Source organism: Procambarus clarkii, chromosome 60 (assembly GCF_040958095.1).
Source record: "Procambarus clarkii isolate CNS0578487 chromosome 60, FALCON_Pclarkii_2.0, whole genome shotgun sequence".
Classification (NCBI taxonomy): Eukaryota; Metazoa; Arthropoda; class Malacostraca; order Decapoda; family Cambaridae; genus Procambarus; species Procambarus clarkii.
In genome coordinates this window covers 14,405,953-14,432,321 of record NC_091209.1, presented here as the reverse complement: position 1 = coordinate 14,432,321, position 26,369 = coordinate 14,405,953, and the positions used below count along the sequence as shown (strand labels likewise).

Below are 26,369 nucleotides of genomic sequence, written 5' to 3'. Positions count from 1 at the left end.
TACTGTACATTTGCTTCCGTGAAAAAATAAAAATTTTCAATTATATTTTGTTATAAATTATGACTAATATATTTAAATGCACCTGTATTTTTAGGTGTTCGTCTGCATTCATAACGTACCACCACCATGTGTGACGACGAGGATCAGGTAGCTCTTGTCTGCGACAATGGCTCCGGCATGGTCAAGGCCGGCTTCGCCGGTGACGACGCTCCCCGCGCCGTCTTCCCCTCCATCGTCGGCCGAGCTCGTCACCAGGGTGTGATGGTCGGTATGGGTCAGAAGGACGCCTACGTCGGTGATGAGGCCCAGAGCAAGAGAGGTATCCTGACTCTCAAGTACCCCATCGAGCACGGTATCATCACCAACTGGGACGACATGGAGAAGATCTGGTATCACACCTTCTACAATGAGCTCCGTATCGCCCCTGAGGAGTCCCCAACAATGTTGACTGAAGCTCCACTCAACCCCAAGGCCAACCGTGAGAAGATGACACAGATCATGTTCGAGTCCTTCAACCTGCCCGCCACTTACGTTACCATCCAGGCTGTGCTGTCCCTGTACGCCTCTGGTCGTACCACTGGTCTGGTGTGCGACTCTGGTGATGGTGTCTCTCACATGGTCCCCGTCTATGAAGGTTTCGCCCTTCCTCATGCCATCCTTCGTCTTGACCTTGCTGGTCGTGACCTGACCAACTACCTCATGAAGATCATGACTGAGCGTGGCTACTCCTTCACCACCACCGCTGAGCGTGAGATTGTCCGTGACATCAAGGAGAAGCTTTGCTACATTGCCCTTGACTTCGAGAACGAGATGAACGTTGCTGCCGCTTCCTCCTCCCTGGACAAGTCCTACGAGCTTCCCGACGGACAGGTCATCACCATCGGCAACGAACGTTTCCGTGCTCCTGAAGCTCTCTTCCAGCCTTCCTTCCTGGGTATGGAATCTGCTGGTGTTCACGAGACCGTCCACAGCTCCATCATGAGGTGTGACATTGATATCAGGAAGGACCTCTTCGCTAACGTTGTCATGTCTGGTGGTAGCACCATGTACCCTGGTATTGCTGATCGCATGCAGAAGGAAATCACAGCTCTGGCTCCCTCCACCATCAAGATCAAGATCATTGCTCCTCCCGAGCGTAAATACTCCGTCTGGATCGGTGGCTCCATCCTGGCCTCTCTATCCACCTTCCAGACCATGTGGATCACCAAAGAGGAGTACGACGAGTCCGGCCCAGGAATCGTCCACCGTAAATGCTTCTAAGTCCGGTGCCTTTTGCTACATTTTATAAACTGTCTTAAATTCCCACATGACTCATGGATTAAGTTTAGGAGTTACATCTAAAATAAATGTTCTTAGATAAAAAAAATAAAATATTTATCTTAATTTTATAATTTTCACATATAAAAACCTATTTCATTTGGAGTATCGATTATCTGTTTTGGTAGTACTTATAGTAACAATGAGGACCATAGTACATATACCGACGTACAACGTAATTAGAAAGTAGAAATTGGTACTACTGCATTTGGACAAACCGGAAAAACATTTTATATTTATGTTGCAAAGACAAACTAAGCTAACCTAACCTAACCTTCCTCGGCCTAATACACGATATCTGAGGCCAAATATAGCAGATATGTGTGCTATACTAGGCCTTTGAAAATTTAAGTTTGTTTTTTAGCTCTAAAGTGAATAGTACCAAATTCTGCTATCTAACTGCATAGTACGTCAATCTTTGTACTATGGTGCACATAGTTACAAAAACTACTATCTAAACAGGAGGATGACTCATATATATATATATATATATATATATATATATATATATATATATATATATATATATATATATATATATGACAATGTCAGACCACGGAGGAAAAATGAAACAGGAAATTTCCTTAAGTACTTTCGTATATTTCCTTCTTCTGAAGATGTATTTAATATACGAAAGTACTTAAGGAAATTTCCTGTTTCATTTTTCCTCCGTGGTCTGACATTGTCACATTCTTAATCACGTGTTTATTTTCGTGATATACACATATATATATATATATATATATATATATATATATATATATATATATATATACATATATATATGTGTGTGTGTGTGTGTGTAAATCACGAAAATTAACGTGATAAAAAATGGTACAATGACAAATATATGAATGGGATTAGGTGAATATAAAATATTATGGACTATTCATGCCCGTGCCACCTCTTGAGTGGCTTAATCTTTATCAATCAATCATCGATATAAAATAAGAGCTGCATAAAAACTGCAGAAGCCCTATAGGCCCATACGAGGCAGCTCCTATTAATAACCACTAATGGGTTATGGGCCCATAAAATAAGAGCTGCATCAATAGGCCCATACATAATAATTATAATAATAATAATAATAATAATATTTTATTTAGGAAAAGTACATACATAGATGCAGTTACAAACATTCTAATTGATTTATAGAGCTAGTACATACAATACCTAAAGCCACTAGTATGCATAGCGTTTCGTGGATAATAATAGCATAAATAGTAGATATTAACAATGAATTAGTAAGACAAATGTGTATCAATGATCCTACTGAAATCGCCCTTTAACTGATCAATCAAAAATGGATCTAAATTATATAAACTACTGCTAATGTTCAAATTACATGATTTTGTAATCTGTATTAAAGCAGATTCAGTTATGTTCCTATTGAAAATGCTTTTACAATTTGTTATTGAAGAAGCCATCTCAAAATCAATTTGGTGAGAATTTTCTGACAAATGAACAAACAGAGCATTAGACAATTTGGCCATGTCTTATGGAGTATTTATGTCGCGAAATTCTACATTTCAAATCTTCAGATGTTTGCCTAACACAGAACCTTTTACAGTCTTTACAAGGTATTTTACATATGACACAATTATCACTATGAGGGTTGTTTCTAACTAGTAGTTTACCAACAGCATTTTCGTAATTAAACAATACATGTATATGAAAAAGTTTCAAGGCTTTGACCATATTTTCAAACCCAGAAAATATGGTAAATATAACACATTCTTTGGGCGAATTTTCTCACTGCATATATTATTATAATATGTACGACGTGCTTTGCTACGGTAAACTTCGAAAAAACTCAGTGGATAACAAAGTTTGAGACCAATAGAATCAATATTTTTAAACTCTTCATCTAAGAATTCAGGACTAACAACCCGAAGTGCTCTTAGATACTTAGAGGAAAAAATAGATTTTTTCACACTGTATTTATGTCCTGAGAAATAATGAACATAAGATAAATTATTCGTAAGCTTTCTGTAGACACTAAACTTTAGTGAAAAATCTTTTCTATGAATAAGTATATCTAAGAATGAAAAACATTTATCAATTTCAGTCTCCATAGTAAATTTTATAGAGGTGACTTGATCATTAAGTTTAGCTACAAATTCGTCTGTGTTTACATCTGCACCTCACGACACTGGAAGACAGAAGAGTAAGGGGAGACATGATCACTACCTACACAATTCTCAGAGGAATTGATAGGGTAGATAAAGAAAAACTGTTTAACACGGGTGGTACGCGAAGAAGGGGACATAGGTGGAAACTGAGTACCCAAATGAGCCACAGGGACGTTAGAAAGAACTTTTTCAGTGTCAGAGCGGTTAACAGACGGAATGCATTAGGCAGTGATGTGGTGGAGGCTGACTCCACACACAGTTTCATATGTAGATATAATAGAGCCCAGTAGGCTCAGGAATCTGTACACCAGTTGATTGACAGTTGAGAGGCGGAACCAAAGAGCCAGAGCTCAACCCACTGAGCTCTGGGAATATATATACCACTGTGACCTCCAACATCTGGATCATATTCTTCCGAACCCAGATTCAGATTTCATATAATTGTCCTTGGCTCTTTATCACAATATTGTATAACAACATTAAATAGCAGTGAACATTGGAATTGTTTCAAATATGCTTAATGGCTTTCCTAAGGCACCAACTGTTTCTCCTTGTGTTTCATTAAACTACGAACAACATTAAAAATGCACGCCTGATTTATATGACAAATCCTCGGTGCACAAGAAAAATTTGTTATTCTAAAACATTATTCTCCGTGTGTAGGGTTCTAGAGCGAGAACCCTACACAGTCCCACTGGTGATCAACGAGCAACATGTGTGGGTAGGAAGTTGGTCGTAGCCCAAATATTCTCTCACCTGCCTCGGGTGTGGTAGCGGTGTGGTAACTTTAAACTAAGCACCCTGGCACAGTCTGCCGGGAGCGCCTTCATCACTGTTATACCATCTCTAAAAATGTATGCTATCATCATATACAACTCGGAGAGAGGTCATAAAAATAAACGAAACCTACGAAACTTAACAGCAATATCTATGAGCTACGTGCTCAGCTTTGTAATAAAAAATATATATTAGCAAATTATATTGAGTGTCTAATTGATTCGGTTATTTTAAAAGTTTTAAGCTTATTAACTTCCAGGCCCACAGGCTGCCTTACTTTCTAAACTGTAAGTTTAATTAAATCAAATATCGAACAAATTTCAGAATGTAAGCTCACAGTGTATGAACACTGAGAAGTAGGTTACACCTCTAGATCTACTTACCATGCAAACTTTATAACGTGTGGCCACGAAAGAAAAGGAAAACAAAATTTACCTATATATAAATGTTTCCATTGCAATACAGCCTTTGTTATGTAAACAACGTCCCCACCCACTCCTAGTTTCTACTTTTTTCAATTGGTTCTTTTTTCTTATAAATTTTCCGCGTGGATCGTTATTTAGTAAATTGAAGACCGATTATAATAAATATTAGGTAGACACCAATATGATGTACTACAAAATAAATCATAGCGGCTCACAAATATTCACGTTTTATATGCGTGGGTCTCTAGGTTAGGTTAGGATAGGGTGTTTCAGTACACCATTTTAAGTCGATTGTGGAAATTCGAGAGGACAGACAACTTCCTGATGACATACTGGAGAGTAACAATAGGCTCTTAATTATAACGTGAATATCCTAATGCAGGCAACTTTTCTTCCTTCTCAGGTGTAGGTCAATAAACCGAGTTTGACGAGACAGACAGAGGATTAATCTTGAAGAAGACTATCAAGTTCCCTCCGATCCCCTGACTTAAGCACGCGCAGATATCTGAACCCCAAACATCGTGAGTTGGATCGGCATCGGATTCTTGCTATTAGGAACTAAGCAGACTGTATATAAGGAGGAGCTTAGTTGGTCTGGACCTTTGTCAAGTGAGGACTAGGTGTGGCAACTGCTGGTGGTGAGTTTGGTCAACGTGCCTTGTGGTTGGCTAATGTTGTGAAGTACGGTGAAAGCAACAAGTAATGGTGAAATAGAATTATGTGATCTCTGAGGGTGACGTTACCTGCTCGCAGTCCGAAGGATCTAAAATTTAATGTTACTTCAATTAAATAGTTCACTAACAAAGAATCAACCATATCAGCATCACTGGGTCAAAAATGTTACTGATCGCAGAAAAAAATATACTGTATCGTATCTTGTTGGTCACCGAAATGTAATGTCATTTCACTCCGATTTCTGAATGTCATTTCCACATTCCGATTCTAAAATAACATTAATAAACAGTGAACACTAATGCACTATCAATACAACCATTCATTTGTTTACCTTAGCCAAATCTCTTAGTATGTATATCTCTTGAACATAGACTTAAATCTTTAAAAAGGAAAAGTAGTACTATGGTCCTGCAAATGATTTTGAGTCCCTGTTTCTGAAAGAGTTCTGAATGTAAAAACCAAGGCAACAAACTGCGCAACAAACTTGTAATAGAAGCAATTACAATTATAATTACAAACTAGCAATACGAGAACCTATCATTATTCCGAAAAAAAATAATAAAAATAAATCACTTAGGCTGGTTAAAATGTAATATAACTTTTTCGTCGAAGTAAAAAAAATTATGATTAATTTAGTCATTTAGTGCTATGACAAATGTTTACTCATTAACTGTTCAATTATGAATATAAGAATTAATACGTTAATTTTCAAACACTACGTGTGGTACAGGTATACATAGCTCCAAAACAAATGCATACATATTACAGTGATAGCCGAATAAATGTGAATGTATAAAATTGGGACCACAACAGAAAAATATATAATAATAATAATAATAATAATAATAATAATAATAATAATAATAATAATAATGCACAGAGAGTAGTCACACTAACGTGATGTGTCAATGAGAAAATCGTGACCAGGGCGTGTGCGTGGGAACATCCACTACGTTGGTTCGAACCCTCATCACGGCTCCTATGGATTTTCTCAAAAATAATAATAATAATAATAATAATAATAATAATAATAATAATAATAATAATAATAATAATTATTATTATTATTATTATTATTATTATTATTATTATTCGCACAGAGAAATCATATTAACGTGATATATCAATGAACAAAACCACAGGAGCCTTGATGAGGTTCAAACCAAATGATACAAGGGTGTATAAGTGTGTGTTGAAGTTGACTGACAATGAAACACTAATGACACACATTAGTGTTTCACTCAGTAGTACAGAGGTAATACTTCTGATTAACAGAGCCCGAGTGCATGGGGGGAACTGTGTGAAACCCCGGTTAGGCTTCAGTGGATGCCTCGGGATCCTTGTGGGTGCAGTAGTATCCACTGCTACTAGGTTGCAATACTGCCCCAGGTTGCAATTCTTTTACCATGTCGTGGTGCAGTCGACTAGAGCGCGCCTGGGAACACCCAGCGCATAGGTTCGAACCCTCATCAAGGATCCTGTGGATTTGTTCATTATTATTATTATTATTATTATTATTATTATTATGAGAAAATCATTAGAAGATATGATGAGGATTCGAACAATTCGAGTCCTCATCATGGCTTCTATTGATTTTCTCATTGATACATCACGTTAAGGTAATTTTTGTGCAATAATAATAATAATAATAATAATAATAATAATATCGATAAAAGATACAAAATTGTGTAGTGTGTCAATCAGAATTAACAAATATGATGTAGAAGATAGTTATAAACGATCGATTAAATGTATATATTGATATTTGTCTCAGAATCCAAACTACAATGCAATGTTCAAATAATTATAGCTACTGTATTAGTTAAATGTCATCATACGCATGAAAGTTCACAAGTATGTTTGTACGGATACAACCGTAGCTATGTTTACGATGGTTTAAGCTTCAGCTTCTGGGCCACTGTCTTGCTATCGCCTGGGTTAGGTTTGGCTAGGTTATCTGGAGTTATCTCAACTCTTATTTTCATAGCTTATTCCACGGCATGTATACTTTTATCGTTAAAAATAAATCCTCCTAACATCCCTCTTCCTCATAAATGAGTACAGCTTCCATGTCAACACCTTCAGACCTGGTCCCACCATTTTCAAAAGGTCTGTCCTTATCCAGCATATCTATTCTAAGGAGTATTTCAGGTTTCCTCTTGTCCTGCGCTTTTACAATGTCCTGAGATATAGTTCCCGTAACCTTTTCCCGTAATTCACAAATCTAACATTTGGGGCCAATATTGTGACAAACGACTGATTTTCTCAAATTTCTTTGTGATCGGATAGTTAGGGCTTATAGGATATTCAGATATTTGGTAATGTAAAAGTAGCGTAATAGGCTACTAAAAGTGTTTTAAATATCCTTGCTCAAGGATTTATTTACAACAAAGAAGGCAATCTTGATATTTTGTGCATATTTACCAGACGTTGCTTATTTTGATAAGCCTATGCAAACCAAGATTTTGCTTTTGGGCCCACCTTCCTAGCTAAAAACTGTCAAGTGTATGGCTGTCAAAACCAAACTAACGGATCAGCCACAGGATTAAGGCTCACCTAGGCCATGGGCCTACCTGTTAATCTACAAATATAAGCTCTAAGTGTGGAAGTCATAAGGGTAAATGTAAACGATGTGAGGGTAAGTTCAATGAGGTTAACAACTTTTATCGCCACCATTTCCTGTTTACCTGTAAAAAAATTAATTTTACCTTCAGTAATTTGCAGAACCACAACAATTTGTAATCTTCATGATGCATTATATTTTCAGGTGAATTCCTGCCGTCATAAAATACCACCATTATGTGTGACGAGGAGGATCAAGTAGCCTTGGTTGTTGACAATGGCTCCGGCATGGTCAAGGCCGGCTTCGCCGGTGACGACGCTCCCCGCGCCGTCTTCCCCTCCATCGTCGGCCGAGCTCGTCACCAGGGTGTGATGGTCGGTATGGGTCAGAAGGACGCCTACGTCGGTGATGAGGCCCAGAGCAAGAGAGGTATCCTGACTCTCAAGTACCCCATCGAGCACGGCATCATCACCAACTGGGACGACATGGAGAAGATCTGGTATCACACCTTCTACAATGAGCTTCGTATCGCCCCTGAGGAGTCCCCAACAATGTTGACCGAAGCTCCCCTCAACCCCAAGGCCAACCGTGAAAAAATGACACAGATCATGTTCGAGTCCTTCAACTTGCCCGCCACTTACGTTACCATCCAAGCTGTGCTGTCCCTTTACGCCTCTGGTCGTACTACTGGTGAGGTATGCGACTCTGGTGATGGTGTCTCTCACATGGTCCCCGTCTATGAAGGTTTCGCCCTTCCTCATGCCATCCTTCGTCTTGACCTTGCTGGTCGTGACCTGACCAACTACCTCATGAAGATCATGACTGAGCGTGGCTACTCCTTCACCACCACCGCTGAGCGTGAGATTGTCCGTGACATCAAGGAGAAGCTTGGCTACATCGCCCTTGACTTCGAGAATGAGATGAATGTTGCTGCCGCTTCCTCCTCCCTGGACAAGTCCTACGAGCTTCCCGACGGTCAGGTCATCACCATCGGCAACGAACGTTTCCGTGCTCCTGAAGCTCTCTTCCAGCCTTCCTTCCTGGGTATGGAATCTGCTGGTGTTCACGAGACCGTTCACAGTTCCATCATGAGGTGCGACATTGACATCAGGAAGGACCTCTTCGCTAACATTGTCATGTCTGGTGGTACCACCATGTACCCTGGTATTGCTGACCGCATGCAGAAGGAAATCACAGCTCTGGCTCCCTCCACCATCAAAATCAAGATCATTGCTCCTCCCGAAAGAAAATACTCCGTCTGGATCGGTGGCTCCATCCTGACTTCCCTTTCCACCTTCCAGACCATGTGGATCACCAAGGAGGAGTACGATGAGTCCGGCCCAGGCATCGTCCACCGCAAATGCTTCTAAACACCAAACCACATTTAAAAATTGTTTTCTCGAGAATTATATTATTTTTATAAAAATAATATGTAGCCTATGAAAACTTATACTTATAATAATAACAATAATAATAAAATATATAAGTTATCTCCTTTTTAATTAACATAGTGTAGTGTTTGATAAGTAGCCTATTTTTTCAGTTTACTCATAACATTAACTCTTAAAATCCAATAAGAAAATTTAAATCACTAAAGGTTACACCTATTTTTGTACGTAATACATTAAGCAATTTTTAACTACTAAAGATTAGATTCATTTTTGGCATAACGTTTAACCTAACATGAAATTTTAATTTTACACTGATTAACGGATGGAAATACAGTATAGCAAACGCAAGTCTAAAATCTTGAAATTTAAAGGCTGGCACATTATTCGGCAGGTTTTCAGATCCGTTACAATTTATATTTAAATTTCCATTTCAAATTTGTTTAAATAATATCAAAGCAAAAGAAAAAAATCCAGTAAAGAAGCACTAAATACATGCTTCAGAGAGAAATAATGAAGTGTCTGTAAATTTGTAATAAAATATTTAGGAAGGAAAACACAACTAGATACTAAATTGACTTACATATAAAAAGTGATGAGGCCCAGAAGATAACATGCAGATGTCAAGTATGAGAAAAGACGTAGTATGGAGGAGAACAATACCCCAGTACTGAGTGGATGAAAGCATATTACCTAAATTTATGTAACAATTGACATAATGCTGTAGATATTTCGCAAATTGTGATATTGGTTTTCCCGTGACGCTGTTGAGTTTAATTCAGTTTTGAAATTTAGTCCAATGGCCAAGCTGTGGAATGTGGTGATATTTGTAACCGGTGACGCTGTTTACAGTGAATTGAATCATGAATGGCCGTATGTCTGTTAAGATTGAAACTTTTCCTAATATGTATTTGATTCTATGTTTTTGAGGGCGTTTCCACCCTATAAATTTGAGAACATGATGATGAAGAGGTAATGAAAAGACATAAGTTGGAAAGATCAGTATCATAAAACGAAAATCCTTTAAATGAAGCGAAAATATGGTATACAGTGCGTTGGAGAGGCTTCGAAAAGCTGTCATATATTCGAACGTAATAACCACTGGAGAATTTATATTGACTACATCGAGAATTACCCACTTTTGATAATGTAGCAGGCGACGCTATATATCACAGGCAGGATGCCTAACAATCTTTCGCAAAGTATCGTAAAAAACCCACACATACCGTCAAATAATTATTGATCCTATTATATCCTTAGAATTATTTCATCGCTCGTTGGAATCACTAATTTGATATCAAATAAAGAAACCACAGCAGTCAAGTGATAGTATTAAATTTACCTTTCATATTTAGATTTCATGAGGTTAAATTGGAGATACCAAAGGTCTTAGGAAGAACATTGTTTTCATAGTGACTTTAATTCTGATCACATCACATCATATCATTTTATATGGACCGATAGCTTGACCTGTCTCATAAACACTCCTCAAATCCCAAGGAATTGTATTATACTACCCTCTGAGGTGAGTTATCAATTATCTGAACATGCTTGAATATCTCTAATATGTGTGACCTCTGGCAGAGATGGCTAAAGGAATGTCTTACGTTCTTAAAGGAATATTATTGTACCAGAAATCAGCGTTTACTTAGTGGGCAAAGGTCCCTAACTGCCGTCTTGAATTATGATGAAGGGATTCGGCTGTTCTGATGGTTAGGAACTATCAAATAAATTTACCCATGCTTGTATAATATCACACGGGGAGCTGAATCGGGAGTATTAGGGATAGTATAACATTTTATGGTATTCTCATTCTGACAGTAGATGGTAATACGCAGGCTGAAAGGCTTACATACTAAAATTCCTGTAAAAGCATATACCCAATTCTAAAAATGTAAACTAATGACTAATTCCTGGGTACCTATTTATTGCTAGGTGGACAGGGGCATGAGGTGATAGAAAACGCAACCAACCATCTTTGTCCCGCCCAAGATTCGAATCCGCAATTCTCGATTGTGAGTCGAAAACGAACCCGACTGTACTTTTGGGACCCTCATTTATCTCTAATACAAATGCGTGTATATAATATTTATATTTAAAACTTGAAGTGTTGAGAACCTGCAAGAAGCGACGTTATCGCTTCTTGTAGGTAAAGTAATGATTAGGATAAAAAAATCTTTGCCAAATATATCATGTTTACTTATTGAAGATAGTACATGCACGAGATTGTATCTTTCCACCGCCGCCCATTCGATAAATGCGGGGCGGAATCAAAATTATATGTACTGTAACTAGTTCACCACATGTGTAAATTAATTAGCTTAAGAAACTGTACGAATTTTGTGGTTCAGTTCCTGAGCCCATTATGTACCTATGTAACCTAATATTAATAATAACTCATTTATTTATTTATATATATATACAAGAAAATACAATGGGTTTATGAGAGTACATAACATTGATGTTTTTACATTCTTGTAAAGCCACTAACACGAATAGCGTTTTGAGCAGGTCCTTAATCTAACAGATAATTTAAATAGGTAATTTGTAGCAAAATTTAAAAAAGTTAACAGGTACAGTGTAAGAAAATTTGAAGAAAATTAGTAAGTACATTGTAGCATAATTTGAGGATTATTTCTAGATACATTGTAGTAAAATTTGAGTTCAATATAACAACCATGATATAAGATTATGACAGTGATTACAACGGTGAAGTTATATGGCTTAGGCACATATTTTTGGGCACATATCATTGTGTAGGGGGGACAGGCAGCCAGAGTGTATTCATGGTATTCATTCACCTTTTCCAATACCGCCCACAGGATGAGTATGGAGGGCATAATAAATGAACTGAAAAACAAAATCACACCAAATGAGCAGTTGTATTTGTGGTGTATGCTGTGTCGATGTACGCGTTGTGTTGTACACATGGGGAATATTTTGTGTGCGTGTACTACGTTCTCAACTCACAATAGGGGATCCCGGGTTCGATTCCCAGGTGAGACATATGGTGAGGCACATTTCCTTGCACCTAATGGCTCAGTTCACAAAACAGTAAAAGGTACCTGGGACTAAGGGAACTGTTGTAGAAGTGCTTCCTGGGGAATCAGTAGTTCAGGCTTTGGGGGACCTCATTACAAGCCTAAAGAATGAATATATATATATATATATATATATATATATATATATATATATATATATATATATATATATATATATATATATATATATATATATATATATATATATAAGCTTCCTGTCCCCGAAAATCTAATTAATTATGCGTATAAGGTTTGCGATTGCATGCTCGTGTTTTTACTGTCTAAATAATTAACTCTCCGTTCAAGATGCTATAGTATAAATATACCTTTTACTGTATCCAAACGACGCGTGTGATTAGTTATACAAATAACTACTAAGTAATACAATTAAAGAAACTGCAGTCTCTAGAGGCTCCCATGAAATTAACTTTGGTATATAGAAAGTGAATCACATCGTTGAACGAGCCCGGATAGCTCAGTCGGTAGAGCATTAGGCTTTTAACCTAAGGGTCCAGGGTTCGAGTCCCTGTTCGGGCTGTGTTTTTGTTTCGCGTAAACTGTCTTAGTCATTTCGATGTATTCATGGCGGTTTGACAGAAATTCATTTTTTGAGCCTTTCATTTATCGCAACACTCTCTATTGTGAAAATGAATTGGAACACTGAAGTGACCCGAACCTGCGATCAGGGTATTCCCAGCCGCGTACATTACCCCTGTACCACAACGAGGTATAAGTTTATTTATTTAGTAAGTTATTTTTATTTATTTGTATACAAGAAGGTTGGGCTTGTGAAAGTATATAACATCGATGTTTTTACATTCTTGTAAAGCCACTAACACGCATAGCGTTTCGGGCAGGTCCTTAATCTAACAGATAATTATAAGTAGGTAATTTTCAGCAAAATTTGAATATGGATTGGTACATTGTATTAAAATTTGAAGTTTATTAATAGGTACATTGTAGCATAATTTGAAGATTATTAATATGTACATTGTAGCAAAATTTGCGTTCAACATAACTATACGTTCATGGCAGTGATTACAATGCTGAAGTTGCATGTCGTAGGCACAAATATTGGGGGAGTGGGTAGCATAAGAGTATATACAAAGTTCTTCTCGAGTATATACAAAGACATAATTTTATTTAAAATACTATACGTTTCAATGTCATTATCAGTTACCTGATAATGACATACAGATACAAATAATTACCAACAGAAAATAAACAAACCCTAACCTACGTCTAAATATGCTCAAAATGCTTAGAATATTCATTTAAATTTGAGAAAAATCACATTTTAAATGAAGAGCATGTTAAAGCCGATGACTGCGTTTTTGTTTTTATTCATAAACAGGCGTTTTAGCGGCTGCAGGCAATAATAACATTTGACCTTGATGATAAGGACGGGCTGCATAACTGATGTTTGATCTTTCCTTGAACATTGCTTTACACTCTTTTTTATAATCGAATTTCAGCCAGTCCTCAGCAAACCAGGTCAAATGCTCGTTAAACCAGCCACCCAAACCACCCCGTTTATGAATGAAAAACAGTTTACACACGACGGGATAGCCTGAAGACATGTTGAGCTCTGCTAGTCTACCAGAGGCAGAGCAATCCAGCAGGAACAGAGTAGATAAACTGCCGTCAGAGTAAATACCCAGATAGGCTTACTCCTTAATGTAGGAGAGGGATTGCTAATTTTTAAGACTTTGGCTAATATTCATGTTATTAAATGTTTAGACTTTATATCTAAAGGCCGTGGTATTTGGCTATGCATTCCCTGTAAAGTACATTGCGCTAGACGTTAGGTTAAGGTTATTGATGTATTTTAAGTTCATATTTGTGGGGTAGGGGGCGGGGAGAAATAATCTAAGCGACTCTATCCCTTTGAGATGTATTTTTTCTTGTCTCAATAAACATACTTGAACTTGAGTTCTTATTGTTAATTCTTATATGACTTTTGCCATTAGCCTAATATTCATTTAGGCTTCACATGCTTTAACTGATTTGTAATATATTAAATAGTTTTTACATGTTGAATTTCTTTCCCTCCTTGTTCCTCAGCACGTCCATCCAGACATTCATGTCTACCGTGCCCAATCTATCCAGACGTACGTCTACCGTGACCAAGCTATCCAGACGTACGTCTACCGTGCCCAATCCATCCAAACGTACATGTCTACCGTGCCCAATCTATCCACACGTACATGTCTACTGTGCCTCCAATCCATCCAAAGGTTCATGTCCATCATGCACCCAATCTATCCAGATGTATATGCCTATCATGTGTTCAACCCATCCTGACGTACATGTCGACCAGGCGTCCAATCCATCCAGACGTACATGCTCACCATGCGTCCGATCCACCCAGACATAAATGCTCATCATACGCGTCAACTCTATTAAGACGTATATGCGTCCGATCCATAAAGACGTACATTCTCATTGTATCCAATCTATCTAGACGTACATGCTCACCGTGCGTCCGATCCATAAAGACGTACATTCTCATTGTATCCAATCTATCTAGACGTACATGCTCACCGTGCGTCAAATCCATCCAGACGGACTCACCATATGCCTAATCCATACAAATGTACATGCTCATCGTGCGTCAAATCCATCCAGACGTACATGCTCACCACGCATCTAATCCATTCAGACGTACATACATGCTCACCACGCATCTAATCCATCCAGACGTACATAGTCAGCATGCGTCCAGTCCACCCCAGATGTACCATGTATCCAATCTATTCAGATGTACATTTTCAAAATGCATCTAATCCATCCAGCTCACCATGTGTCTAATCTATCTAAACGTACATGCCGACCATGCGTTCAATCCACCCAGACGTATATGCCCACAAATCCAGACGGACACACTCAACGGGCGTTCTTATCCACCAAACACCCACACCCACACACACACACACACACTCACACACACGCGCCATCACCAACCCCGGCAAAAAGTATCATCCTATAGTTGCTAGATGTATAGTAACTCCCACGTATCGACTCCGTGCTTGTGGGCTGCACGCAGTATACTGCTCCGCTGCCTGCCAGCACCATCGCCGCAACACAAGCTCGCCGACGTGCTTGTGGTAAATTCCACACAGGTGTCGTCATGAATCAGTATTGGCAGACCCCAAAAATGCAACTAGAGTACGAAATGTACATGTGTCTGGTCACCGTGTCTTGGTCGTTATTTGGAAGTAAGGCTTCCTTTGTGGATTAGAATACAGTTCTTTCGCCTCACTGACACAGGTTAATAATGGTCAATATTGTCAGGGCTGGATGGCGAGGCTTCGTCGCTACCCATTGAAATACAATAAGATAACTTGAGAAAAAACACACGACGAACGAACTTTAAGCTGTCATCTATTATTTTTATTACTTGAAGAAAACATTGTTTGGTAAGATGGCAACTAGTCATCTCACTATGTTAGTAATGTACCGTAATGGCCGGCTTACAAAATACATCTAATTTACAAGAATATCTTGTGAATTTAATTTGTTAAGTGTTTCACGATATATTTATTGAAAGTGATTTTCAATTGGTTTTGTAGGAAAAATATATGCTTTTGTTCATGTAAATAAACAATATAAATTCGGTTGGTGGTTGATCGAAAACACTAATACAATCCGCAGACAAATACGGAACTTATACAAGTCTCTCCTTCACAAGTAGTGATTTCTAATAGAGGTCCCTAAGAATGACAAATAAAAGTGAAAATATATATATAACTTATCATTAAACATCAGCTTAATGCTAAGTCGGTCGTCACTATAGCCAAGCTTTCTAAGTTCCAGCTATTTGTTTTCAACTTATATTCACTGTTCCTAACAATGTTCCAGCCTCATCTTCTACAACAGCAAAAGATGCAAACCAAAACATTCTATCGGCTACTGGCAGTCTTATCATCTTATTATGACCTTATCCGTTATCATCTCAGTACGACCTTATCCGTTATCATATCAGTACAACCTTATCCGTTATCATCTCAGTACGACCTTATCCGTTATCATCTCAGTACGACCTTATCCGTTAGCATCTCAGTACGACCTTATCCGTTATCTTCTCAGTACGACCTTATCCATTATCATCTCAGTACAACCTTATCCGTTATCATCTCAGTACGACCTTATCCGTTATCATCTCTACATTTCTATCATATCTACATTTGATATATCTACATGTGTGTGTGGGAAGGTGTTCAAAATAGAACCCATCCTCCTACAATGATAGTACTTATCCCAACTATTTGGTGAAATATACCAATATGTACTTTTGGACCCCTACAACATTTCCCGTTTTGTACTAATAATTTTGCAGAGGCAAAAATAAAAAATGCTAAAAATCTAATTAAAAAATTCCTACGCCTAGTAAAGCATATTTAATTAATACTATATAAGGCGTAAGATTGCTTGTACAGATTAGGTTAGGCTCTTTAGTTACATTCCAACTTTCTAGCAAGTCATTTGGGCTAATTCGTTACGAGAAGGGGAAGGCGATGAGTCACAATAACGTGGCTGAAATATGTTGACCAGACTACACACTAGATGGTGAAGGAACGACGACGTTTCGATCCGTCCTGGACCATTCTCAAGTCGATTGTGTAGGCCCGAAACGTCGTCGTCCCTTCACCTTCTAGTATGTGGTCTGGTCAACACAAAACGTGAACTTTATGAGTGTCCAATACAAACGTATTGGTACGTTCGAGCATATCGTTGCTATAAGTACTATTATTTTAGGACAATGTGTTGTTCACTTCTCGGTTAAGCCGGCAACTCAGTGGTGAAGCACTGATCAGGCATTCACTGAAAATTCACATTTTAGTCATTTTTTTATATCTAGTAATCTTTTTATTAAATAATTATGCAATACGAACAAGAATTTCACATTTTAGACCCCACTTATCAGAAATGTTCAAATGGTTATCATTATAGTTCAACAAACATATGGGGAGGGGGAGGAAGGGCGAGGATTTAGTTCAAGTACGTTTATTGAGACAATAAAATACATACAGAGCAGCTTTGGTTATTTCTACCCTTCTCACTCGAGGATTTACAGGATCTGGCCCTTACTGTATCCTATTAAGGGTCAGGTTTTGTTGTCTCGTGAGAATACAGCTGTTGTGATTAAAGCCTAGTGACTACCAATTATTCAAGCCGTAAATTTGTGCTAAATATTTTATATATAATTTAATAAACTAACAGAGTTTAGATTTATTTTCAGACTCCATATTTTGAGCAGTAGACATACACCTCAAGCGGAATATACAGGTCAGTCTTTGTGATAAGATTTGAAGCCTATTCCCTACCACGACCATTTAGAGCAACTTGTTCTAACCCCAATATAGATGTCGACAGTAGCGTCTATGTAAACGCTGTTGTCGACTGCGTCCATATTAGTTATTTATATATATATATATATATATATATATATATATATATATATATATATATATATATATACGTTTATTGAGACAATAAAACCATGTTGGAACCATGGCGCACTGCCCTCTTGTGTTGTATGAATTATTTCTTTTGTATTAATGGCTTTACCAAAACGTGCTTAGCTTGATATTTTAATCTTTAATTTTAATCTTTAATTTTAACTTAAATTTTTAACTTTAATTTTAATTTTAAAATTTTAATCTTTATATATATATATATATATATATATATATATATATATATATATATATATATATATATATATATATATATATATATATAAGCAACTTAATATGTACCCATACTCAGACAAATGACCATCGTGACAATTTTTAAAAATTCGTATGCCTATTGTTAGTTAAAACACTTTAAATTGGGCGCTTGTCTAATCATCATATCGAATGCAAGACAAAATAAAGACGAAAGCAAAGAGCCTTTAAAGGTAGGTGTTGATCTTCAGGCCTACAGCCGCGGAGAGGGTTACTGCGGCCACCAGAATAGCGTACTGACCAACCACCAAGTTATCTTTAGTCCTGAGCATAGTCTAGGACTAACGCAAACGTTCCGTGTATATACACGGAGAAACGCGGTTTGCTGTTTCAGATTTAGCTACTCAGGACGAAGTGTCCATGTAGCACGGGCTATGGTGAGCCCGTAAAAAGAAACGCGGTATACCTCTCGGCGTATATATCCCAGAGGGATTGAGTTGCCATTTCCCGGTAACAATAACTACAACTGCCTGCCAGATTCTTCTCTATTTCTATTTAATTTGTATTTGTATTATTAAATCTGCAATTATACAAATAGCCAACAAAAACTTCAGGTTTATACTGGATAATTCCTGTCGTCCATTATTTCAAGTACGAAGTAAATTAGCTTAGAATTAAATTAAATGAAACCAGCTATCCAAGAGGAGTCCGTGTCCCCAGCCTAAATAGTGAACACGACCGCAAGACCACAAGCTCCTCTCGTGTCCAGTGTATTTTAATCCCGGCCAGGGTTCAAATCATAAATACAGCATAAATGCAATACAAAACATATACCCTTGATAAACAAAATGAAAGGAGAGAATAATTTATATCGATATTGTATACAATATATATCGAAGAAGGTATTGTGCATATGTTTTTTATCCATTTTCGTGACTTGCATACGATACAAATATGATGCCTTAGTGAATATAGTTACAAATTAATTAATAAAGATTAAAATATCAAGCTAAGCACGTTTTGGTAAAGCCATTAATACAAAAGAAATAATTCATACAACACAAGAGGGCAGTGCGCCATGGTTCCAACAGAAAACGGAGTGGTTGTTTTTATGGCTCATTAACGAAGCTGTGGCCGCCGCCAGCCACGGATACCGTAACCACGTTATTTACTATATATAAATGATTAATGATATACCGATACAGCAATTCACAATAAGACCAAACACGCGCTTTATTAACCTAATAATAGTGTAAATATCCACAGGAGTACATGTAGCTCTGCAACTGCGTTAGTTTGAGGTAGGTAAGACACATGCAGCTCCTTAAGTAGCTTCCCACGTGTAGTCTCCTCAAAGACAGGTGGGCGTGCATATCGTGATACCAAATACAATGTTGGCACTGCTACACATTCCTGTTAGCAGGACTTTTGAGTGTATATAAAAGGACGGGTTTGGTACTGTGGACCTCCAGTCACAACACGACTCAGCACGGGTAAGGGCTAGTGGTAGTCTCTGTCGAGTGTGAGACCCCCATATTGTGTCTTAGCAAACTAGTGAACGGTAGTGAAAGTCTCGAGTTCGGCAAGTCTACGAAAATTGTGATTACTCCGTACTAGAGAATCTTAAGAAAAGTGTAGCATATTCGATTAAGTGTTTATCATTCGGTCAGTCAACTTAAGCACCACTGGATCTGGCTATTAATTGGATATTGCCTAGCAGACTGCTTATCTTTCGCTAGAAGGATTTCAATAAGCCTAACAGGCTTCCCGACCCCCCCGACAGAAGTATACTAATAGAAGGAAATTTAAAAAGTATTTATAACAACCTCTGCGCTGTTATATAGGTTGATACTGGCTATTATCTGATTTCATGTAGTGTTGTTCACATATGGAATTACGTGATAAGTTATTATTACTCTTCAATATAGGTTGGAAAATACAAATATAAACGGTTTTAAATTATCAAAGGCAAAAACTTTTCATTTCGTTTTTAGCATTCAAGTGTTATAAACATTCATAAACTCACAGAAAATAAGACTCAAGCTTTTGTCTGCATAAACGCTTACATCACGACCAATATTTTGATTTCCATTAAAATCTTCAATATTTTTCGGAACGCCTTACTTTAATTTAATTTAAAAGTAAACAGCGTCGTTTTTGTTTAATCTGATATTTAAAGGTCAATGAAGCCTAGCACTTCAGTCATTTGCATTTTTAGAGTAATGGTGTTTAATTACAATGAGTGTACGAAAGAACTTCAAAGAAATGGTCAAACAAATACTGAATTTTGAAAGGAAAAACCAGGAAGTGGTTATATGAATTTTTATTCCAAAATTTTGTATATTTTAGGATATTATATCTAGTATTTACCCTGAAGGATAAACAGCTCATATTCAGTATTTCTTGTAGGAATAGTGTTATACTGTCATGAATAGTGTTATGCTGTCATCGTTGAAACCCCTCGTTCTGCGAGTTTCTTTGTAACAACAGCTTCTGCTATGACTCCTGTGAGGTGGTCTTCTTTTGTGCAACTCGTCTCCCAATTTGCTACTCCGTAAAAAACTATTTTGCCCAACCAGAAACGTACGCACCCAAGCAACTTACCCAACCCATCGATGCCGATTCATAGAAAACGTCAATACTAGGGCGCTTTAATTTCTGCTAACACAAACTTGTCACCGTATTGGTAGATTCCGTAAAAATTGCGACGTATTAGGTAAGAGGAACGGAGTGGATGGGCAACAAATTTCAAAATGTACCGAAGAACCTTATTGGTTCTTTCACAGAAGAAATTTTCTGAACGATTTCCAAAAATATCTTAAAAAATATATCGTTGAAGTTTTTAGTGTTTTCAGCTTATGAACCATTTTTTATGGAATGTCTCAATATCTACAAAATTTAGTCAAATGATTATTTCACGTCTCTGGTATCGACCCTTAAACATCATTTAGTTTGATTCCAATTTCATACGTATTATGTATGTACTCACCTAGTTGTGCTTGAAGGATGGAGCATCTGCTCTTAAGCTCCGACTTTCCATCATTATTAGTTCAATGTAGTAAATCTTTTTTCACCTGTTATTATCATATTTACATTTAAACCTGTGTGTGTGTATTTACAATTTGTATCTGCAGAATCGATCTATTAGCTCTTGGACCCAGTCTTTCTGTGTGTGTGTGTGTGTGTGTGTGTGTGTGTGTGTGTGTGTGTGTGTGTGTGTGTGTGTGTGTGTGTGTGTGTGTGTGTGTTTTATACATTGTGAATTTTCGACTAACGCAAACAAAGCGTAAAAGGGAAAAACCATAGTTATAAAATATTAAATGTGGAAGAAAGACTTTCAAGAGTCTTTCTTCCATATTTAATATTTTTTAACTATGGTTTTCCCTTTATACGTTCTTTGCCTTAGTCGAAAATTTACAGTGTACTATATATATTAGGAAGCATAGGAACTCCTTAGTAAATTTATACACGAATCAAAAATACTAGAATAATAATATATTTGAATAATAACAGTAGAGATAGCAAGCTTCGCACAGCTTCACCTGAGGTGGCAATGGGTAAGATCAAGTATTAACGCTGCGCTGGGCTCAAACCTAGAGCAGGCTTGATCATACGTTGTCAACATATTCCACGAACAAATGTATTTGTTTTAATTTAGAATGTTGCCCTGGAGTTTCATTTGTTTTTCAAAAATAGTTCCAGACACTTAAACCGCAATAAGCCAGGGGATCCTAAATGTTCAGAACCTTGCCATCGTATACCCTTAAAAAAAAGTATGCCCTTGTCATGTCCCTAGCGACAATCATATTCTTAAATTTGATTCGTATTTGATTCGTCTCTTTAAGAATAATTACTTTTTTTCAGAATTAAACACTATTATAATTTCAGGTAAACAGCTGACATCACGCTCGAACATCCACCATGTGTGACGAGGAGGATCAAGTAGCCTTGGTTGTGGACAATGGCTCCGGCATGGTCAAGGCCGGCTTCGCCGGTGACGACGCTCCCCGCGCCGTCTTTCCCTCCATCGTTGGCCGAGCTCGTCACCAGGGTGTGATGGTCGGTATGGGTCAGAAGGACGCCTACGTCGGTGATGAGGCTCAGAGCAAGAGAGGTATCCTGACTCTCAAGTACCCCATCGAGCACGGTATCATCACCAACTGGGACGACATGGAGAAGATCTGGTACCACACCTTCTACAATGAGCTCCGTATCGCCCCTGAGGAGTCCCCAACAATGCTGACTGAAGCTCCCCTCAACCCCAAGGCCAACCGTGAGAAGATGACTCAAATCATGTTTGAGGCTTTCAACTTGCCCGCCACTTACGTTACCATCCAGGCTGTGCTGTCCCTGTACGCCTCTGGTCGTACCACTGGTCTGGTGTGCGACTCTGGTGATGGTGTCTCTCACATGGTCCCCGTCTATGAAGGTTTCGCCCTTCCTCATGCCATCCTTCGTCTTGACCTTGCTGGTCGTGACCTGACCAACTACCTCATGAAGATCATGACTGAGCGTGGCTATTCCTTCACCACCACCGCTGAGCGTGAGATTGTCCGTGACATCAAGGAGAAGCTTTGCTACATCGCCCTTGACTTCGAGAATGAGATGAATGTATCTGCAGCGTCCTCGTCTATTGACAAGTCCTACGAGCTTCCCGACGGTCAGGTCATCACCATTGGCAATGAACGTTTCCGTTGTCCCGAGGCTCTCTTCCAGCCTTCCTTCCTTGGTATGGAATCTGTTGGTGTTCATGAAACCGTCCACAGCTCCATCATGAGGTGCGACATTGACATCAGGAAGGACCTGTTCGCCAACATTGTCGTATCTGGTGGTACCACCATGTACCCTGGTATTGCTGATCGCTTGCAGAAGGAAATCACTGCGCTGGCTCCTGCTACCATCAAGATCAAGATCATTGCTCCTCCCGAGCGTAAGTACTCCGTCTGGATCGGTGGCTCCATCCTGGCCTCTCTGTCCACTTTCCAGACCATGTGGATCACCAAGGAGGAGTACGACGAGTCCGGCCCAGGCATCGTCCACCGCAAGTGCTTCTAAATAAAGTTATATCTAACCAAGTTGGCATTATACCTGTGCAAGAACCACTAATAAATGTTTTTAATTATATTGTTTCTTAATGAAAACACTTTCCTCAACATTTATTGCTAATGCATCGTTAATAAAAATAAGGAATTAAACACCACAACTCTAATTTGTTTTAACAAATGGGAAATAAGGCTTGAATGTTCCCAAAACTGGAAAACTGTGCCCTGGTCAGGCCATAGAATTCTTAAGTGATTATATAAATATATTATATATATATATATATATATATATATATATATATATTATATATATATATATATTATATATATATATAGATATATATATATATATATATATATATATATATATATATATATATATATATATATATATATATATATATATATATATATATATATATATATATAGGGCTACCACCTTTGGTACAATTGGCGACCCATAGCCTCAGAGATGGGAATACATAGCATTCAGAAAAAACTTACCGTTTGACTCTAGCTACTACATACGATTATTTGCTTCTCATACCTGCATCTTTATAAACAATAACATTTAAAATTCTATATTTTATAATTTAAAAATCTTAATATAAAATACCGCCACCTCAACAAACATAAAAAAAGAGATAGGAAAGGGGCGGAGGGATGAGACTGGGAGAGAAGCGGTTATTTCCATTAGTCGGTCTTCTTCAAGACATATTTGTTATCAGACATTCCTTAACATATAGAGTAAGTTTCCGTAAACTCGTCCCATCAAGAGCTTTAAGTTAGAAGCGTAAAACAAGTCTGTTGACCGTAAACATGGAATCTAATATCAGGCTTAACACTGATGTTAAAAATTACATAAATACTAGGCCAAAAAAAAATGGATAAATGTATTGGCATAAAATATTCTTAGATACCTAAAAAATATGAAAAATGGTATACCGTTAATACAATACAATAAATTACTCTTTAAATTAAATTTTCATATTGCAAATTCCATACACATTAAGGTGCTCGCCTCAGTTAAGGCCTCGTTAACTATGGCGAGCGAGCACTTTTATAAGTGCTAGCTTGCCTTATAAGAAAGCCTCTTTATGTTGGTGGCCTATTTCTCAAAATGCTAACAGATGAGCCGGGTGTGTTTATAAAATGATATGATAGGGAATTTCATGATAATCACCACTCTTCAAACACGCAACTCTATCTGATAACTTTGTTTGATGAAAAAAAATTCTGGTGGTCTCCTTTTGCCGAAGTTGTCACTTCAGTCTCCAGCTTGTTTTGTTTACTCATCTACGTTAGCCTATAATATTTTTAAATGCAAACAATTTATCTTTAAATTTCCAGCATCTTTTGATCAGCCTCTTTCATTTTTTTGCTGTAGCCTCGGCCTCCTCCGAGCTACTTCCTAAGCCGCAGCTTCAAATGCCTAAACCTTAGCTAGTTTGTAATTGTTCTTGTTGATTTAAGTTTATAATTGTCCCTGAAACTTCATAGTTTCCAGCTCTTCATTTCTTCGATGCTACTGATCACTATTTAAACTATCAAATTCTCCTTCACTGACGCTTGAGTTCCTCATCCAATCCTAAATGTTCTGTCAGTTGTAATCAACACTTAGTTGGTCTGAGATTTTTTATGCAATGTTTATCATTCTGGATAACGGTTTTATTAAATTAATTTATCTATAGTGGGATTTTCCGCAACGTTCATTATTAAAAAAATAAAATAAATTATGTGGCACTAAAATAAAAATAAGATTATGCACTTACCTTAGACACAACGTCAGCAATTAGGCTTCCTTCTTCCCTCATGATGACTTCTGGCAGGTAGCTGGGTACACAACTTCACGAAGACTTCTTTCTTTCCCATTCATAAATTTAAACATCTTCATACACCCGTAACACCTAGGAAACCAAATATTAACAACTTAGATAATACAATAGTTATTAAACAAATTAAACATTTCATATTAGCCTAGCAATTCATTGCTTCCTTTTCCGTTACATCAATATGTACATAAAAGACTGATCTCTACAGGTATATTTATTTCGTTATTCAATACCGATGAAGAGCGGTAACGAGGTATAAATTATTTATAATATAATAATCCCATATAAAACTTCTCATTATATGTTTAACTGTCGTCCAAGGAAATTTAGAAAGAAGAGTTAACAGATAGCTACACGTAAGGTAATTATCAGGAGAGGGAAGGAATCATCAGGAGAAAGCGCCAAGCCATTACGACTATATAGCACTGGGAAGGGATCAGGATAGGGATTTGGGATGGGACCGGGGGGGGGGGATGGTGCCTAACGCCTAACCACTTGGACGGTCGGGGATTGAACGCCGACCTGCATAAAGCGAGACCGTCGCTCTACCGTCCAGCCCAATTATCAGGAAGGCAAGGGAACTATCAGGGGTAAAGTGCCAAGCCATCACGACTATGTAACACTGGGAAGGGATCAGGATAAGTATTTGGGATGGGACGGGGGAAAGGAATGGTACCCAACCACTTGGACGGTCGGGGATTGAACGCCGACCTGCATGAAGCTAGACCGTCGCTCTACCGTCCAGCCCAAGTGGTTGACCAATTATCAGGAGAAAGCACTAAGCCATTACGACTATACTACTAGGAAAGGATGAGGATTTAACATAGAGCAGATGATGGGAATGGTGCCCAACCACTTGGACAGTCGGGAATTGAACGCCGACCTGCAGGAAGCGAGACCGTCACTCTATCGTCCTGTCCAAGGTAATAAAGAATATATATGTCGTTTATAAATTAACAATACATGAATATAAAACTCTATGACTCAGAGTGATCTACGTCCTCGTCTCACAATCGAGGGATCTGGGTTCAACCCCTGGGCGGGACAGAAATGGTTGGGCACGTTTCCTACCAACTGATGCCTCTGTTCACCTTGCAGCTAAATAGGTACCCCAGTCAGGCAATTGTTGTAGATATCATCCTGTCCCCAACATCAGTAACAAATTATAACAGGCTGCATCAGATGTTATTTACGCTAGCAAGTCGACAATTCAAGAACTGTTTGCAAAAATCAAGCAGCAATTATTTACTGCAACACCTCTAGAAGTGACTAGTGATTTTATTTAAATAAAGCAAGCACGTAATCAGATACTTGCTCACCTAGCACCTACAGGCACATATATTATTGAATATATACAAGTACACACACACACATATATATATATATATATATATATATATATATATATATATATATATATATATATATATATATATATATATATATATATATATATATATATATATATGCTGCATGAACACGCAAAGCTGTTCATGAGAAAGCTG

At 37.7% G+C, this 26,369-nt stretch overlaps 4 protein-coding genes and 1 non-coding gene across 8 annotated transcripts in view; 4 read left to right on the top strand and 1 right to left on the bottom strand.

Annotated features, from left to right (window-relative positions):
* The window catches only part of LOC123766797 (nuclear exosome regulator NRDE2), a 177,868-nt gene that overhangs the window by 150,702 nt on the left and 797 nt on the right, over positions 1-26,369 (bottom strand). For all 4 annotated transcript variants that reach the window (XR_006773873.2, XM_069307548.1, XM_069307550.1 and 1 more), the window contains exon 2: positions 24,805-24,939. The gene's annotated coding sequence lies outside the window, so the exon portion shown is untranslated. The remainder of the gene's footprint in view (positions 1-24,804; positions 24,940-26,369) is intronic.
* On the top strand, positions 112-1,383 carry LOC123766814 (actin, alpha cardiac muscle 2-like). The gene has a single exon (XM_045756207.2). It carries the CDS (start codon positions 127-129, stop codon positions 1,258-1,260), a length of 1,134 nt encoding a protein of 377 aa, XP_045612163.1. The 5' UTR covers positions 112-126; the 3' UTR covers positions 1,261-1,383.
* LOC123766816 (actin-2, muscle-specific-like) lies at positions 8,094-9,379 on the top strand. The gene has a single exon (XM_045756209.2). The coding sequence runs from the start codon at positions 8,126-8,128 to the stop codon at positions 9,257-9,259; it is 1,134 nt and encodes a 377-aa protein (XP_045612165.1). The 5' UTR covers positions 8,094-8,125; the 3' UTR covers positions 9,260-9,379.
* Positions 12,783-12,855, top strand: TRNAK-UUU (transfer RNA lysine (anticodon UUU)). The gene has a single exon. It is a non-coding gene; the product is annotated as a tRNA-Lys (tRNA).
* On the top strand, positions 19,331-23,112 carry LOC123766815 (actin-2, muscle-specific). The gene is made up of 2 exons (XM_045756208.2): positions 19,331-19,483; positions 21,879-23,112. Exon 2 carries the CDS (start codon positions 21,912-21,914, stop codon positions 23,043-23,045), a length of 1,134 nt encoding a protein of 377 aa, XP_045612164.1. The 5' UTR covers positions 19,331-19,483; positions 21,879-21,911; the 3' UTR covers positions 23,046-23,112.

Excerpts from the sequence above, each read along its gene's own strand:
- LOC123766816 (XM_045756209.2), top strand. The coding sequence starts at position 8,126 with ATGTGTGACGAGGAGGATCAAGTAGCCTTGGTTGTTGACAATGGCTCC.
- LOC123766814 (XM_045756207.2), top strand. The coding sequence starts at position 127 with ATGTGTGACGACGAGGATCAGGTAGCTCTTGTCTGCGACAATGGCTCC.
- LOC123766815 (XM_045756208.2), top strand. The coding sequence starts at position 21,912 with ATGTGTGACGAGGAGGATCAAGTAGCCTTGGTTGTGGACAATGGCTCC.